General features: G+C 43.9%; 1 protein-coding gene across 3 annotated transcripts in view; it reads right to left on the bottom strand.

Annotated features, from left to right (window-relative positions):
- The window catches only part of zeb2a (zinc finger E-box binding homeobox 2a), a 47180-nt gene that overhangs the window by 4896 nt on the left and 26422 nt on the right, over positions 1 to 15862 (bottom strand). For 2 of the 3 annotated variants that reach the window (XM_015009065.2, XM_015009066.2), the window contains exons 3-9: positions 9536 to 9760; positions 8789 to 8857; positions 8100 to 8294; positions 7783 to 7997; positions 6300 to 6408; positions 3723 to 5608; positions 2061 to 2241 (exon numbers count right to left, since the gene is read on the bottom strand). In XM_015009065.2, coding sequence (XP_014864551.2) covers positions 2061 to 2241; positions 3723 to 5608; positions 6300 to 6408; positions 7783 to 7997; positions 8100 to 8294; positions 8789 to 8857; positions 9536 to 9760 — 2880 coding nt within the window. The remainder of the gene's footprint in view (positions 1 to 2060; positions 2242 to 3722; positions 5609 to 6299; positions 6409 to 7782; positions 7998 to 8099; positions 8295 to 8788; positions 8858 to 9535; positions 9761 to 15862) is intronic. The other variant, XM_015009067.2, reaches the window with a different exon arrangement.

Raw genomic sequence — 15862 nt, 5'->3', positions numbered from 1 at the left:
GATGAATAATCTTTGTTTCTCAGGCATTATAGATTTCGAGCTGTTAGGAAATGGCATTACGATATAATTATAAACCTTCCAAGATTGACAGATAGCAATGGTTGTTTCTCAAAGGTGATGCCTTTCATTCCTGGCATGGTGATAGCACACACCTGTAGCATCCAGAGAATCAAACTAACAAAAATTACTTACTTTTATGAAAAAGATTTTGATTATGATCAGTTAATCAATAGATATGACTTGCAGCACCTGAATGCAACTGTCAGTCCTGAGAAGTAAGAGTGCACTTAGATCTTTCTGGAATATTAAGCAGTTATTTTTAATGAAATCAATCAACAGTAAACAGATTGTTCTGAAAGGAACATAAAGGACTGCAGGGACAATATTACCATCAGTTTCAGTTTAGTTGGAAACAGCTTTGTGTTGAGCTTCAAGCTCCATATTAAAGGAAATAAACAGGAAACATTAATATGCGAAAACTAAAAACAGGCAGAGTTCATACAGGAAACTTCAAACCTCCAGAACATCTAACTGAGAAACTGTTTACATAACACTACTGAATAAAACATGAAGTCTGTGGGTTTAAATACTGGCTGCCTGCTTTTTCTGCTCAGGATTTCTTCATCTGGCCAACATGATGACGGCATGATGCAATGCAGAGAAAGACAGGGAATAAAACAGGTAGGATGGGAATGTATCACCTTCATGAATCCTGTCTGACAACCTCTCTCAGCTTTAAAAGAAAGTCACTGAAGAATGGGACTCTGGTATCAGGTTATTCAGAAACATTTATAAGCTGTACAGAGAAAGTTCACCTATGGGCAAAAGTGACCATTACATACCGACTAATAGACTGGAAAAGTAGGTGGAACATTGTTACAAATTGATTCAGGTCCTACTTGGCAGACTGCAAATATTTTGAGTCATTTGGTTAATATAAATCTAAACAAAGAAATATTACATGTGGGGTTCCTCATGGCTTCTTTTTTGGAACACTTTTATTCAACATTCAAATGCTCCATCAGCTTACAGAGAACTAAATATCTTTCTCTTGCTGATTACATGCAACTTTATATTTTTGTTTTGCCACATGATTACACTTATATAATGCAGCCATAATATTATGACCAAAGGGTCAGATGAATAAATACAACAAAGCATTAATATTTTTGGCCATAAAAACCACAAGATTAGTTAATAGGACTCAGCTATTCTCAATAAGGCCCAACCACAAAGCATGCAAGAAACTGTGGTTTGGTTATGGACACAAACCTGAATTTAAATTTTCAAATAAATTCTACTACAAAAATCATCTTACTGCCGTCTTAAACAAATTGCTATGTTAAAGGGCTTCCTGTCAAAACAGGACTGAGAAAAAGTAGTGAATACTTGTAATTAGTCAAATTGGTTGACAGATTTAAGACATGCAGGTTGGATATTATTTAGTGTTTCTCTTTTGAATGAAGCTTAATTGCATCTCGCTGTTTTAATGTATTCTTATTTTTAATGTTATTTTCTTTACCTTATTTCTTTTATTTTACGACTTTGCACTATGAATTATCTTGGTTATGAATAGTACCACACACAGGACTTGCGTTGTCTTGCAGTGTAAACGTAAAACCCCTTTGCTGTTAAAATGAGTCATGTTTCCTAAAGTTATGTTTAATGCGAGGCCTGACAAAAGGTTTACCTTTACCAGTGAAGTTTCATCACAAATTGTTTCCAGGGTAAATATAAAAAGCGATTCTCTGTTTTTATTAAGTTATTCCTCTGGATCTTCACTCAGACACAAACAGGAACAAAAGCCAAATTCCCCCTTATACCACAATCCGACACTCATGCTGCAGAACATGCTTTTTCCTCCCCAACCAGCTGCTGCAAAGAAGAGAACGTGTTAAAGGCCGCAGCCTGCAGAGAAACAAAACAGGTCGGAAGAGCTACGAGTTGGAAGCTAAGTAAGAAACAGAAGTAAAGAGTAGGGAGTGAAACAAAAGTGTGAAGAAATTAGAGATAAAAGGAGAACGGGGGGTTAAAAAGAAATGTCCAAGTGTTATATATACCTGTGTGCTCATATTTGTGTCTTAGGAGGGAACTGGTCTTCTGGAATGTTTTGTCGCACAAGTCACACGCGTACATACCACTTTCAGTCTTCTTAATCTTCTTCCTGGAGAGCAGCGAATCGCTCTCTGTCAGGTCGTCCAGGCCTGACAGATAGTCCGCCGTCCCGTCCAGCAGCTCCCCCTGAGACAGAGACAGAGCTGCAGTCATAATCCCACACCTGTCGACTTCACGCTCCGAGACACCTTCTGCTGCCACCCCCCTCCTGGCTCCATGATCCCAAGTCTGGACAGGGCTTAAAGGCCCAACCTGGGTAAGTCCCTTCATCCAGGAGACTTTTTAAAAACAGGTGGGGGAGGGGAATGAAATGAACGAGGGTGTGCAGGAGATGTTCAAGGTGACTTTTCACAGAACCAAACTGTGGTCAGAAACAGCTCCTCTTAAACAGGTGCTTTCAGCCCAAACACTCCTTCAAGGTTGTTTTCTGTCTGCATTTACAACAGAGATTTTCTGACGTAAAGCAGGCGGCCGCTGGATCATACATCAGTCAAAACATTTAGGATTTCTTCTCTCAGATAAACATTTGATTCAATATTTAGCAAATTAAAAGCGTACACAACCAACATCATCCAACTTTCAACCGTCTTTTACATACTCTTTGATTGTCCTCCAGTCTCTGGACACACACCAATAGCTATAAAAACAAAATGCTCCTCCATTATGAAAACAGTCCTTTGGATCTGGACAATGACCTGCTAATGAGATATTATTAAATTCTGTATTGATACTGTTAGCAATTCCTTCCTCACAATGCTACCATGACTCAGTGAGCCTCAGCATTTCAATCAAACAAGTAGCGGTCCATATCAGATGAGAACATTAAGGGCAGGGAAAGTTCATTCAACTTGCACATACTGAGATCTGACATTCAGGTATAACTGACTGTGATTTGATATATTGTGCAGCTTTAATCTGTTGGAATCTTTTATGGTTTCTTTAACAATGAAGACAGTTCTTTTTTCACTGTAAGGCACACTGACTGTGGTTCAAAGAGCTTCTGAGAAGGATCCATTTCCAATTCGCTAACTTTGGTGGTTAATACAAATTCTGAAGACATGGACTGATATCAAAGTTCATGACTAATGGAGCTATCTACCAACTAAAAGGCTTTTTCACTTTAACTGTAAATTGAAGGCCCGCAAATATCAGTCTAATCTGCCTGATCATGTGCTGAAGTGATTAAAGTATCACTTTTTTATGTGAAAAAAAAATCTAAAAAGAAATTAAAAATACAACTTTTTTGTGAATGTCTGTCTCTGGATCTTTTTGTCACAGTGCATAACAGGTTTTAAAAACCCATAATTATCTTCATGGTACTGGAACTAATCAAGAAATGCCCCTGCTCATTCACATGATCAATTAGAGACTTTCAGTGCCCAAAAAGGTCCTGAACCAGTAGAAGATGCCGTCCTGTGGGTGAAGATTAGAAGGCCTGTCTAACTGCAGAAGAGATCCTCAAATATTAGTGTGTGCTCTTAAATCTAAGCTCTTTTGAGGCCTTAGCTTTTATGTCCAACAATAATGATTCTCATCACGTTTGTCCAAAACTGATCATAGTGATAGAATATCATTAAAAATGTTTCTATATAATAACCCAGTTTTACCTGGAAACCTGCTTTCCGTTGGTACTTTCTTCTCTGCTGCATTTCTGCAAACGTTGCAGCCCCTGTGGCGTAGGTGTAGGCCATGTGGGGCAGGAAGCTCATTGGGTCAAGACCGGCGTAGGGCCTGAGGCCGGGGATGGTGGCCTGAGCAGGACTTATGAAGGTGGGTGGAGGAAAAGCTCCATGGGGTGGCAAGGAGGTGTACACAGGACCACCAGCAAAGGGATTAATCCCAAAAATTGGACTGGTGCTTTTCTCCAGCTGATGGATAGAGCTCCCACCACTGTCCGAGCCCAAGAACTCCTTCTTGATCTTTGCCAGCCCTAGAGATCCAGAACCCTGTTCACGTAATGACACCTCACCGTTGTGCTCAGTAATAAAGCCATTTGGCTTTGGTCGCTTTTGTGCCATGTGTTTGGGCAGCGACAAATCTAGAGGAGTATCCCCGTGGGCATCCTCAGATGTGAGGCTGTTTGGAGTGTAAGAGCTACTCTGGGAGTGTTTTGATGAGGTTGAAGACAGGTTTAGAGGTGACGAAGTGTTGCTCCTCAAGGGATCAGCAGGATCTATTGGTTTGTCCCCCTTTGTCTGCCTGTTGGCTGTAAACTGATTGATCTTTGTGAGTCTATGGGTGGGATCAGTGTTAATAAAGCCATTGTGTAAATCTATAACAGGGAGGGACACTGGAGACCGACTCAAGCTGCGGTCTGGTCCCCCACGCTCGGGAGTCTGGAACTTTTTCCTCAAACTGTCCATGTGGTTGTTTTGAATTTTCCATTGTGAAAACCAATCTTTTACCAGTTCTTGAGGAAGGCCAACAGCAAGGGAAATCTTGAGCAGTTCCTCGGAGTTAGGGTCAGCATTCATGGCAAAGTAAGCCTTTAACACTGACATGTGGTCCTTGAAAACATTGGTGGGGCTGTGGGGTCTCTCAGTACGGGACAGTTCATCAGCCCTCAGCCCCCTGCAGCCAAGAGGACTGCCCTCTAGATGCTGCAGGACTGGTTTGATGTCCTCATTCATTTTACACATGTAGCGCTCATGTTGGTGAAGTGGGATGGGTCCAGGGAAGATCTCCTTGCAGTATTGGCAAGAAAATGTCAGGAATTGGTTCTGTCCATCAGAGAACTTTTCTTCACCGCTGAGATCAACTGATTGGTTTGGTTTCTCTTTCTTAACATGCACTTGCATCTTGGAGTCATTGATAAGGTTCTTGGCCTCGTTGACCTTCTCCAGCGTGTAGTCAATGATGCTCTTGGTAGGACTGTTGCTACCAATCACCTGAAAGCTGGCCTGTGCCTCCATCTGGGCACCCAACTCCTTCATATAGGCTCTAAGTTTGGACAGCTCCTCTGGGTTTCCATCTATCTTCTGCCTGCAAACAGTGTTGTCCACAATCTGGAGAACCTTCTGTACCTCACTTAGGCTGCTCCCGAGAGGTCCAGCGTATCCTAGCAGAGGGAGATCAATCCCCATGCCACCCAGTTGTTGAAAGGAGCTTTGTGAAGAGCCATGGTTACCCAGTGGGCTTCCACTATGACCATTTAAGTAGACGCCTGGTCCCCCAAACCCATGCTGTGAAGCCATTAGCAGCCTGTAGTCATTAAAGTCCATTGGCTCGGTTTTGATGTCCACCTGACCTTGCTGGTCTTGCAGGCCAAGGAGACGCCCATTCTCTAGTTTTTGCCGGAGGTGAGCCAAGGCGGGGCTTCCAGGTGAGGATGTTGTGGAGTTTGGAGAAGAGCCAGATTTGCTGTTGTTCCCATTGCGTACTCGTCCATTAAGGGCAACCAGGCCGATGCATTTCTTGCTGCTGATGTGAGAACTGTAGGATCCCGAGTGGGAGAAGCGCTTCTTGCAGTTGGAGCATTCGTATGGCTTCTCACCTGCAATGCAAGACAGGGATTACTTTACTTTCTATTGCAAAAGACTGAGATTTTTCCAGAGGTTTCCAACAATGAATAGTCAACTCATAACAACCAAGACTGACTTAGTTAAGCTCAGTTGTGGAGAAAGTACTCAGTTTCAGTCAGTTCTGTCAAAATATCTACAGAATCTACTCAAGTAAATTCAATTCATTGCTACCCGCCTCTGGTTACAGCACCCAGTGCTTTGAACTACCCAACTGTCTCAACCTGCCAGTCACTGATTAAGCAGACCAACAATCCAATTTTTGGTTCAGAATATATGTGCTCTATAGAGACCACCAACAATTTCATCTATTGCTTTTTGATAAACTGAGCATTAAAAACTTTGCTTTTGCTTTACAACTGGATTAATATGTCACTTTTTTAGGTTGAAATGTTAGAAAATAACATGAATGATGAAGAGTTCAGGAAATTGCTCCTGTTTTTTTAATTTAACCTCATCTTTTATTTTTCTTTATTTGCATAAAGGAAACAGTGGCAGTTATACTTTTGTTGTACTTCCTAATGACAACAGGATATTGTGTTTTTATTACCAACAGACCACATTGTCTGGGCTCTTTCTCTGAGTGTGTGTGTCTGGTGTTGTGCCATTGCCCATGGTGATAATCGTGTGTGTTTATCTGCTCCTCCGCCCCTCTGCTCCACTCACCACTGTGAATACGGAGATGCTCCTTCAGGTGATGCTTGTACTTGAAGGCTTTTCCACACTCGCTGCACTTGAACTTGCGGTTTGCAGCTCCCTCACTGAGCAGTGGTGGCTGCAGAGAGGAGAAACCGATTAGAAAAGGAGGGAGGAGGAGTGGGAGTGGAGCAGAGAGGATAGAGACAGATTCTCCTGGAAGTCTGAGTGCAAAGAGGCATTCTGAGAAACAGCGTGGGCTGACTCTGTTCACATGCTGCAGTTTCTGGTTGAGGTGCATTCCCAACATTTCAAATGCAAATACTCTGATAAACAAAAACAAAGCGTAATGGGGGGGTGTCCTCCCCCCACAGCAGAGTGGGAGCTCACGTCTTTTCATTTTACATGAAACGCAAACCTGAACAGTCATTTCCTTTATTCAGCCGATAAAGCGCCTCTATCAACTGGCTGCTCTGACGTTGCTTAACCACAAGTTTAACCAGAGAAAAGACATGATGATCAGGTTACACAGCATTTGGACACATTAATGACATTATTATTAGAGTTCCTCCATACTGATTCCCTGGTAAGCTCTCTGTAAGAAGGACTGAAGGAGAAAACTATTCATGACATCAGAGATGGAACTTAATCTGGAAATTGTTTTCCTTCAACTACTCAAGGAGATGAAACCACATCCATCCATCCATCCATCCATCCATCCATCCATCCATCCATCCATCCATCCATCCATCCATCCATCCATCCATCCATCCATCCATCCATCCATCCATCCATCCATCCATCCATCCATCCATCCATCCATCCATCCATCCATCGTAAGGTCAGAAGTCTTGATAAGATGTCTCATTGTTGTGTTTCATGTTTGTGATCAAACAGACATGAAAGCGAAGGATTTGTGTCTCAGATGTTTTAGAGATCCAACTTGAGCATTTCTGTGTTGAAACTTGAACTGATCTGAGTTCAGCCTCTGGTCTCAGTTTAACGGTTTAACTCAGGGAGTCCTCAGATAAACACTGAGAGGATTAGGATTCTCCAGCCCAGCAGGGAAAAGACCATCTGGTCCCGGTTCAGTCTGCGAGGAGGTCTGAGGAACCGGAGGATCCTGACAGCCGACTGCCTGGATAAGGTAATCCCATTACGATCATGGTGTAATTGGAAAATGGAATGACTTGCAGCTTAGTTACTGACTCTAATGAGACTCCTGGATGTAAGGAGCAGAGAGCAGGCGTGTGCAGGAAGCGTTTAACACGGCCTCATCATTAGATTAGAGCGCGAAGCGATGAGCTGCGTCTAAAGGCTGCACGCCCAAACACAGCTGCCGCCGCAGGAGGAGGCTCCGCCCACACAGGATGCATCTGCAGTGGATGGGCGGAGCTTCAACTCTATCTATCTATCTATCTATCTATCTATCTATCTATCTATCTATCTATCATCTATCTATCTATCTATCTATCTATCTATCTATCTATCCTGTACAGGTGTGTATTCTCACCTGGTCCACCGTGGGTTTGTGTGTGATCATGTGCCGCTCCAGCTGGCCTCTCTGGTTGAAGGTTTCTGCACACAGCAGGCAGGTGAAGGTCTCCTCTGTGTTCTCATGTCGATACTTGATGTGCTCCTTCAAAGACGTCAACCGCTTGTAGCCGCGCTCGCAGTACGGACAGGTGAGCAGCTGGGCGAAGTCATCTGTGGCACTGGAAGGCAGATCTGCAAGGGGAGGTGAAAGGTCAAATCATGAGTCATGTTTTTTTGATGAGTCATATTTTTAAGTTATTGGTTATGATCCTTTTACTGTGATCATCAACTCACCATGTTCGCACTCATCCTGACCACTGGCCTCGGGCGTGCTCAGGCGCGTCACCTCCTCCGGGGCTTCTGGGTAAATGATGGCGGTGTCGCTGCGCTGCAGGTACTCAGCGATGGTTGTGTGGTGACCGTCGTCATCCTCCAGCTTACGTTTCAGGAAGAACTCATCCAGCCCAGAGATGCCATCCAGTCGCCTCCCTGAAGTAAACGGAGAAAAGATGATCATCGGCATAGAAAGACACTTTCTGCCCTGACTCTTGTCTCACAGGCATACAAATCAACAGACACCTTGCAAGTCTTTCTAACTGACTAAATATTTACCAAATTTAGTGGAAATCTTCTTGTCAGATGTAGTTTGACCACAAATACAAATAATGTTAAAGAACAGAGACATGTTTTACTTATACTATTATGTTTGTAACAATTAAAATCAAATCGTTCAACACACATAATGAAAATAAGTTGAAACTTAATGATTCATTGTTTAAATAGAGGTAAGGATTCTCAATTTTTATTGTAGCTCATTTCTGAGAATCAGATGAAAAGGTAAAAATTAAGAAACAATCAGTTACATCTATTTCACTGGTTTGTCTTTAAAATAAAATATTTTTGTAAAAAAGTGTGACTGGGGTTTATCTGTTGTTTCATTTCATTGTGTTGTTATTGATCAGAATACTGAATATTGATCTCACCTGGACCGTCTTCCACCGCCTGCTCAGAGGCCTCAGGTCCCACAGCATCGTACTCGCTGCTGCGATCATCTAAAGGAACAAAAGACAAACGTTATTCTATTCCTTCTAATTCTTTAGAAGTGGTGCTCCCCTTCTCCTCCTGGTTCTCCTCATGAATTTCCTCTTGGTTCTCCATTTAGTTTTTTGTTTGTCTTAATGATCCTTCTGTTTTTTTCCCATGTGGTCCAAAATCTTCTGCCGGTTTTCTCCCTATTTCTTTGCCAGCTCTCGATATTTTTCTCCCACTCGTCCATCTTCATTCCACCAATGGAACTAATATTTTTTAAATATATCAACATTAATTAATTATTTACTTAAAACAAGCTTCTATATATTGCTAAAATGTTATTTTTAAGTTAGTTTTGCTTTATTTCAAGTGTATAAATACTTGATAAGAGTGTGACTTTTTGCAGTGTATTTTTCCCTGTGGTTCTTCTTCTGGTTCTTCCCTCCTAGTATCCCACTCCGGCTCCCGGTTCGAACTGTTATTCTCCTCCTTTCAGACTCAGTAAACTAAAAGTTGGTTTTTGCAGCTGATCTGTGTTCAGAGGAACACGATTGATCAATAATTCTCACAAGAACAGTTCCAATATGTTGATATACAGATGATAACTTTCTTCTTTCTGCTATCTGTTGATCAGAAGCAGCATCTTTTATGTGCTGGAGAAGAACAAACAACATTTGGTGCTGATCAGATCAGAGACTGACCGATACATTCGTCCTCCCCCCGGTGCTCCGAGTCGTCCGGCTCCCGGTTGGACAGCAGGGCGTGGCCGACCCTGGGCGACGCCTCCAGGGCGGGGACACCAACTGGACTGCCCGCCTCTTCATCATCTCCTGCTCCTCCGGTGAAGCTGCTGTCATCACGGAGCAGCGTCTGGTCGTCCTCATCTGTCTCTGAGGTTGTCTCCAGAACACTGTCATAGTTCAGAACTGAAACACAGAGATGGAGGAGGAGATAAGACAGCTGGTAAAACATCTGGAACCAGCTTTCCCTCTGGATTTTCATCCAGAAGCTCGTTAAAGTCTCATAGCTCTGTCTGCAATAAATATACATAGACACTTGGACAAAATGCAAAATGGACTTAGAAAGAAAAAGCACCATACGATTCAGTCTAAGAGCTGTGTGATTCAGTGATTTGATCATCTCCTTATGTAAAGTAGTTTAATCTGTTATTTCCATTGGAAAAAAAACAGCAGAAGCTTCCTTTGACTCCATTATGACTTATTTTTAGAGCTGAATCGATTAATCAGGATTAATCATGTTGAATCAACAGACTCAAAAAAAGTCAGATGCTGAAAGAACAACACACTCAGAGCAGTAATTAAACCAAAACTTTAAAAATGTATATATTAATTTTGCATTTAAGAGAAATAAAATCTTTGTCTGTAAATATGTTTGACCCAGAACTCTGTAAAAAAAATCTATGAAGCATGATTTGCGATCCTATTATTAATTGATTAAATAGTCAATAGATCAGGCCTACACTGTATTGATGTTAAGTCCAGGAAAAACAGCTGAGCTTCTTACATGTTGATGTTAGAAGTCATTTTTAGCTGCAGACGCATCCATTGCTACAAACACGTTCACTAACGGAATGTTGTTATTGTATTTTAGACAACAAAATGTTTGTGTTCTTAATTAAAAAGGAATATATTTATTTTCATCTTTTAATGTTTTTCTAATATTGTATAAAAAGGCTTCACTGAAAGCCAATTTTTTCATCCGATTAATCAATTACTCGTAAAAATAATCAGTTAATCGATAACTAGAATTGTTAGTTGTAGCTCAACTTATTTTAGTGTGGTGTTTGTCAGCTGTAGACTTGAACTGAGTTGAACCTGACTGAGGTGAATTGTGTGTGCAGGGGTGAGGGTTGGGGTGCATGCGTGTGTGTGCGTGTGTGTGTGTGTATGTGTGTATGTTGGTTGGGGGCAGGGGGGTCTGCATGACATCATGGGAACAGCCTGCAGACGGGAGTGCAGCCACAGAAACAGCCTCAGATTTTCAGCCTCGTTCAGCGAACACAGATTGTTGGATCGCCTCTGCTGCGTCTTATCACACTTCCTGCTGCAGATTTGATCTCCCACAGGAGGCAGCAGACCCCCCCACCCACCACCACCACCCCACCCCCAACGAACCCCCGACCCTCTCAGCTACACGGAGATTAGTCTGTTCATAATATGATCTTTGTCTGCAGCCGCTGCAGCTCTCGCCTCCCGGACAACTGCGCAACAGGTGCAAATTAAAAAGGGAGCCACGGTGGGCTGGGCGCAAATCTGCTGACCTGGGCTGAATACCAAGAGAGGGGGGGTGGGGGTCGGCGAAGGGAGTGGGGGGGCGTGGGACAGGCCGGGCTTTAATAAGAGGTGTGACCGCTTCAGACGGGTAAAGCCCTCTGTGATCAAACATAGAGAGATGGAGCGCTCGCTGTGTGGTCCAAGGTATACGTGGGGGTCTAATGTGACCCCCCCACACCCCCACAGGGCCAACACACTCCCAAACCACCCCCTCTATTATTCTATTATTTCTTTCTTTCCTGACTGAAAGAATGTGAACTGCAGCTGAAATATTCAGCTGTTCCAAAGCAGGATGCTGATTTATCCAGCTTGATCAATAAACAATAACCAGGATCAATAACCATCAGGTTATAACGTGCTGGAGGTATCAGGTAGTGTCTGGAATCAGCTGATTTTCAGATTTTCCAATCAGGGAACCCAACCAACTTTTGTTTAAATGTGGAGGAATTATGTGTTTTTCAAACAAAGAGTAAGGCTACATGTCGGCTGCATGTTGGCTGCATGTTGGCTGCATGTTGGCTGCATGTTGGCTACATGTTGGCTACATGTTGGCTGCATGTTGGCTGCATGTTGGCTACATGTTGGCTGCATGTTGCTACATGTTGCTACATGTTGGCTGCATGTTGGCTGCATGTTGGCTGCATGTTGGCTACATGTCGGCTGCATGTCTGCTGCATGTCGGCTGCATGTCGGCTGCATGTCGGCTGCATGTCGGCTTCATGTCGGCTGCATGTCGGCTGCATGTCTGCTGCATGTCGGCTGCATGTCGGCTACATGTTTGCTACATGTTGGCTGTATGTAGGCTGCATGTTGGCTGCATGTTGGCTGCATGTTGGCTACATGTTGGCTGCATGTTGGCTACATGTTGGCTGCATGTTGGCTACATGTTGGCTGCATGTTGGCTGCATGTTGGCTACATGTTGGCTGCATGTTGGCTGCATGTTGGCTACATGTTGGCTGCATGTTGCTACATGTTGCTACATGTTGGCTGCATGTTGGCTGCATGTTGGCTACATGTCGGCTGCATGTCTGCTGCATGTCGGCTGCATGTCGGCTGCATGTCGGCTGCATGTCGGCTTCATGTCGGCTGCATGTCGGCTGCATGTCTGCTGCATGTCGGCTGCATGTTGGCTGCATGTTGGCTGCATGTTGGCTGCATGTTGGCTACATGTTGGCTGCATGTCGGCTACGGCTGCATGTCTGCTGCATGTCGGCTGCATGTCGGCTTCATGTCGGCTTCATGTCGGCTGCATGTTGGCTACATGTGGCTACATGTGGCTACATGTTGGCTACATGTTGGCTACATGTGGCTACATGTTGGCTACATGTCGGCTACATGTTTGCTACATGTTTGCTACGTATATGTTGGCTGCATGTTGGCTGCATGTTAGCTATATGTTGGCTGCATGTTGGCTACATGTTTGCTACATGTTTGCTATATGCTGGCTACATGTTGGCTACATGTCGGCTACATGTTGGCTACATGCAGCCTTAAGGGTCTGTCCCGGGGTCTCTTTCCATTCAGAGGTGCCCAGAAGCCCTCGCTAAATAACAGAGAACCTCACCTTTTTTGTATGCCACCCTACTACTGAAGTTTAGTAGTGTTGTATTCAGGATGTCCGATATAGAGTTGGAACATAGCTTATATTTAGACCTGCAGATGAGGACCAAATCTGTCTATACGTCTACTGCTCTGTCCTTCCATCAACCAGACACTAAGATACTTTAACTCCTCCACTGCAGACAGAGAGTGCCTCATGCCTGGAGGGATGAAGCAAACCCTGCTGGAGCTCATCTGGCTCAACTCCAACAGGGGGACACCTTCAAGTGTGAATACAGAAGCAAATTTCAGCTCATCAGTTGTCAAAGTTGATACTTATTGATCCAGATGTCTCCTTTTGGACCTCCAACAACTCAAATAACCAGGATCGATCAGTGACATAAAGGCTTGCATTAAAACTCCAGACTCTGACTGGTCAACAGCTGCTGACCTCCCAACAAACTGCATTCAAAGTGCTGTCTGTGCCACCCCACATCATTTCCAGCACACCAGTGGCTGCAACCCAACAATGTTTCAGAGTGGAAGGTCTCCACCGGAGAGCATCTCTTTCTCATCAGAGTGAGGCATCGCTGGAGGAGAACATCTCTGTCAGTTGTCTTTGTGTTGAGCACAGAGCTGAGGACAAAGCTGAGACTCCTCCTCCTCCTCCTCCAGCTTCCCACACAGACACATTAATCTTCCTCCTCCTCAGACACGTTCTCTGTTGTCACATTCGTCTCCAGCTGTTTCTGAGAGGAAACTCCTCAGAGGCGGCACAAACACACACACAACTGGAATCTGAAAAGCTCAAACAGCAAACGCAAACAAATATGGAACACGCAGCTCTGAAAACAACAGCAGCAACACGAGAGAAAAACAAGCCACACTGAAAACAGTGTGTCCTCTTCATGTCTCTGAAGGACATGTGACCTCGTCGGCGATTAATGACTCAGCATCACGTTGAGCTCGAACCTTCATAAACACCAGCCCATCTTCCAGCTGCTGCAACGCTGGTCCAGGTGCTGCGTCCTCCTCTGTCCGCTCGCTGCCTCACTCTGAGGTGGAGGCTGATGCATCCTCCTCCTCCTCTCCCTCCTCATCAGCTGATCACCTGAGCAGCAGCCCGAGGGAGGAGGGGAGGGGGTTCCCATGGATACCAGGTTGCTACCTGGAACTCAATGTTTGCATTTCATCCAGCTATCCAGAATCCTCTGCAATATTTTATCGTGATTTTGACCAAATATTCTCCTGGCAGTCCTAAAGTCTGTTAACTTTGTGCAGCCACTCCATCTCTGAGAGGTGTTTAATAGAAACCAACAGATTTATAGCTCATTGTAGCTTCGCTGCACCTGCTGCTGTTTCCTCTGAACAGGTGTGCTGTTGTGTTGGGGCTGTGGAGTCCGCTGAATGTGGGGAGTTCCTGCATTGAGCCGCTGATTGTGTTCGGTTCCTGATTGAATTAAAGTCTCATTTATCTGCAGGGACCTGTGCAACAGGCTGGAAACTGAGGCGAGGAGGGGGTCACAGCCCAACATCATCATCGTCACCCCCACAAATCAGCCGTCCTCCTCCTGAGCCCCGCCTCCACACATGGTACGACTTCCATGTTTATGGGCCCCACTGGCCACCATCAACCGTAACGGACTCACAGAAGCAGCAGAGCTCAACCTGATACATGGTTACACTGTTACAACATTGATTGACTGATTTGATTAAAGTTTCTCCCTGATGAGCATTGTTTTATAAAATATTTCTGTCTTTATTCTTTCCTGTATTCCTTCTGATGCTGTCAGGAAGTAGACAGAGCAGTTGCCATGGCGCTCTGAAAGAATAAACCAAGATAGTTCGATAGATTTGGTTCAATTATGTGCTCAAAATTGTACCATTTGTTACATTTTCAGCTGGTGCGGTTCGCTTTCACACTGCAGTGTGTCAAAGAAACCAAACCATCCAAAAAACTTGTTTATCCCTCATCTGTGGTGGTGCTGCACCAAGAACTACTGAAGAAAAAGACGCAAAAACCTCTGAAGAACACCCTGAGCTCAACCTGCTTCTTCATAACATGTAAACAAAAATGGAGTGGCGTCAGACTTTAGCAGCTGCAGGATTTCACTCTGGTCTGGTAAACGACCACAAGCTATTTCTTTCACTAGCACTAGATATGAGTGTTTGTTTTGGTTGTTTTTACCCAGAATTCCTGCAACCCTAATCCCTCCTGTTTTTGCATAAGCATTCAAACGCACCAGAGTTCACTTCAACCGAACCAAGATCCAGGCTTTTAGGCTGACCAGAGTTCAATTGACATCACAGTTCGATTGCACATTCACATCTTCCCAAGTGAATCGGACTTTCTAGTCAAACAATCTAGAGTTAGAATAAAGCAGATCAAACAGGGCTGGTGTGAATGAACCCCAAGTCTCTCTGCAAAACCTTACTGCAGGACCAAACCGAGAACGCTAACTGTTTGTGAATCATTTCAGGCCTCCAGCTGTACACGGAATTGCAAACGTGCTCAGAAACAACAGACTTCCAACCTCAGAGCTTACCATTGCGAGAATTAAAGAGGAGCAGAGTGATGAAGAGGAGCTGGAACCGACAGCTGCTCATTTCTAAGGTATGTGCTGCCTCTAAGAATGGAGCAAAATCCCTCAAAGACAGCGCTGACGGGGGAGCAGGGAGAGATGGGGGAGGCACCAAAGGCAGAGATGTTCTGCTGGAGAGTTGCTGTGTAATTACAGTTACCACAACCCAACTTTCCCATGAGGCCGAGCGCTCCAAGACAGAACCGGGGAATCTGTAATTCTGCCTGCAGGGTGGAGGGATGAAGGGGGAAGAAGTCTGTGTTCCCTAAATGTGACAAGAGGTGAAGCAGAGGCATCTTCCTCAATCATCTCCAAACAGCTCTGGCACCGCGGCACGCCGACTCTGACCTCACCGGACACGGACATTAAGTTTACATTCAGTGACATCATATTTACTAAAAACTTGGGCTGTAACTAATGATTATTTTATTTTATTCTGATGATTAATCAATTAACCTAGCGATTAATACATTATTCAGATAAAAGAATTGCCCAATGCTACATTTAATCACTTCAGCCTTTTTTATGCAATAGTAAAAATACATTGAAAGATGAAAGTAAGCAAATAATTAAATCTCTTGTTAAATAAGAAAAACATTTTATTTTCTAAAA

The sequence above is a fragment of the Poecilia mexicana genome, unplaced genomic scaffold (genome assembly GCF_051168715.1).
Source record: "Poecilia mexicana isolate PSO_F unplaced genomic scaffold, ASM5116871v1 scaffold_2, whole genome shotgun sequence".
NCBI lineage: Eukaryota > Metazoa > Chordata > Actinopteri > Cyprinodontiformes > Poeciliidae > Poecilia > Poecilia mexicana.
This window is presented reverse-complemented; position numbering and strand designations above follow the sequence as displayed.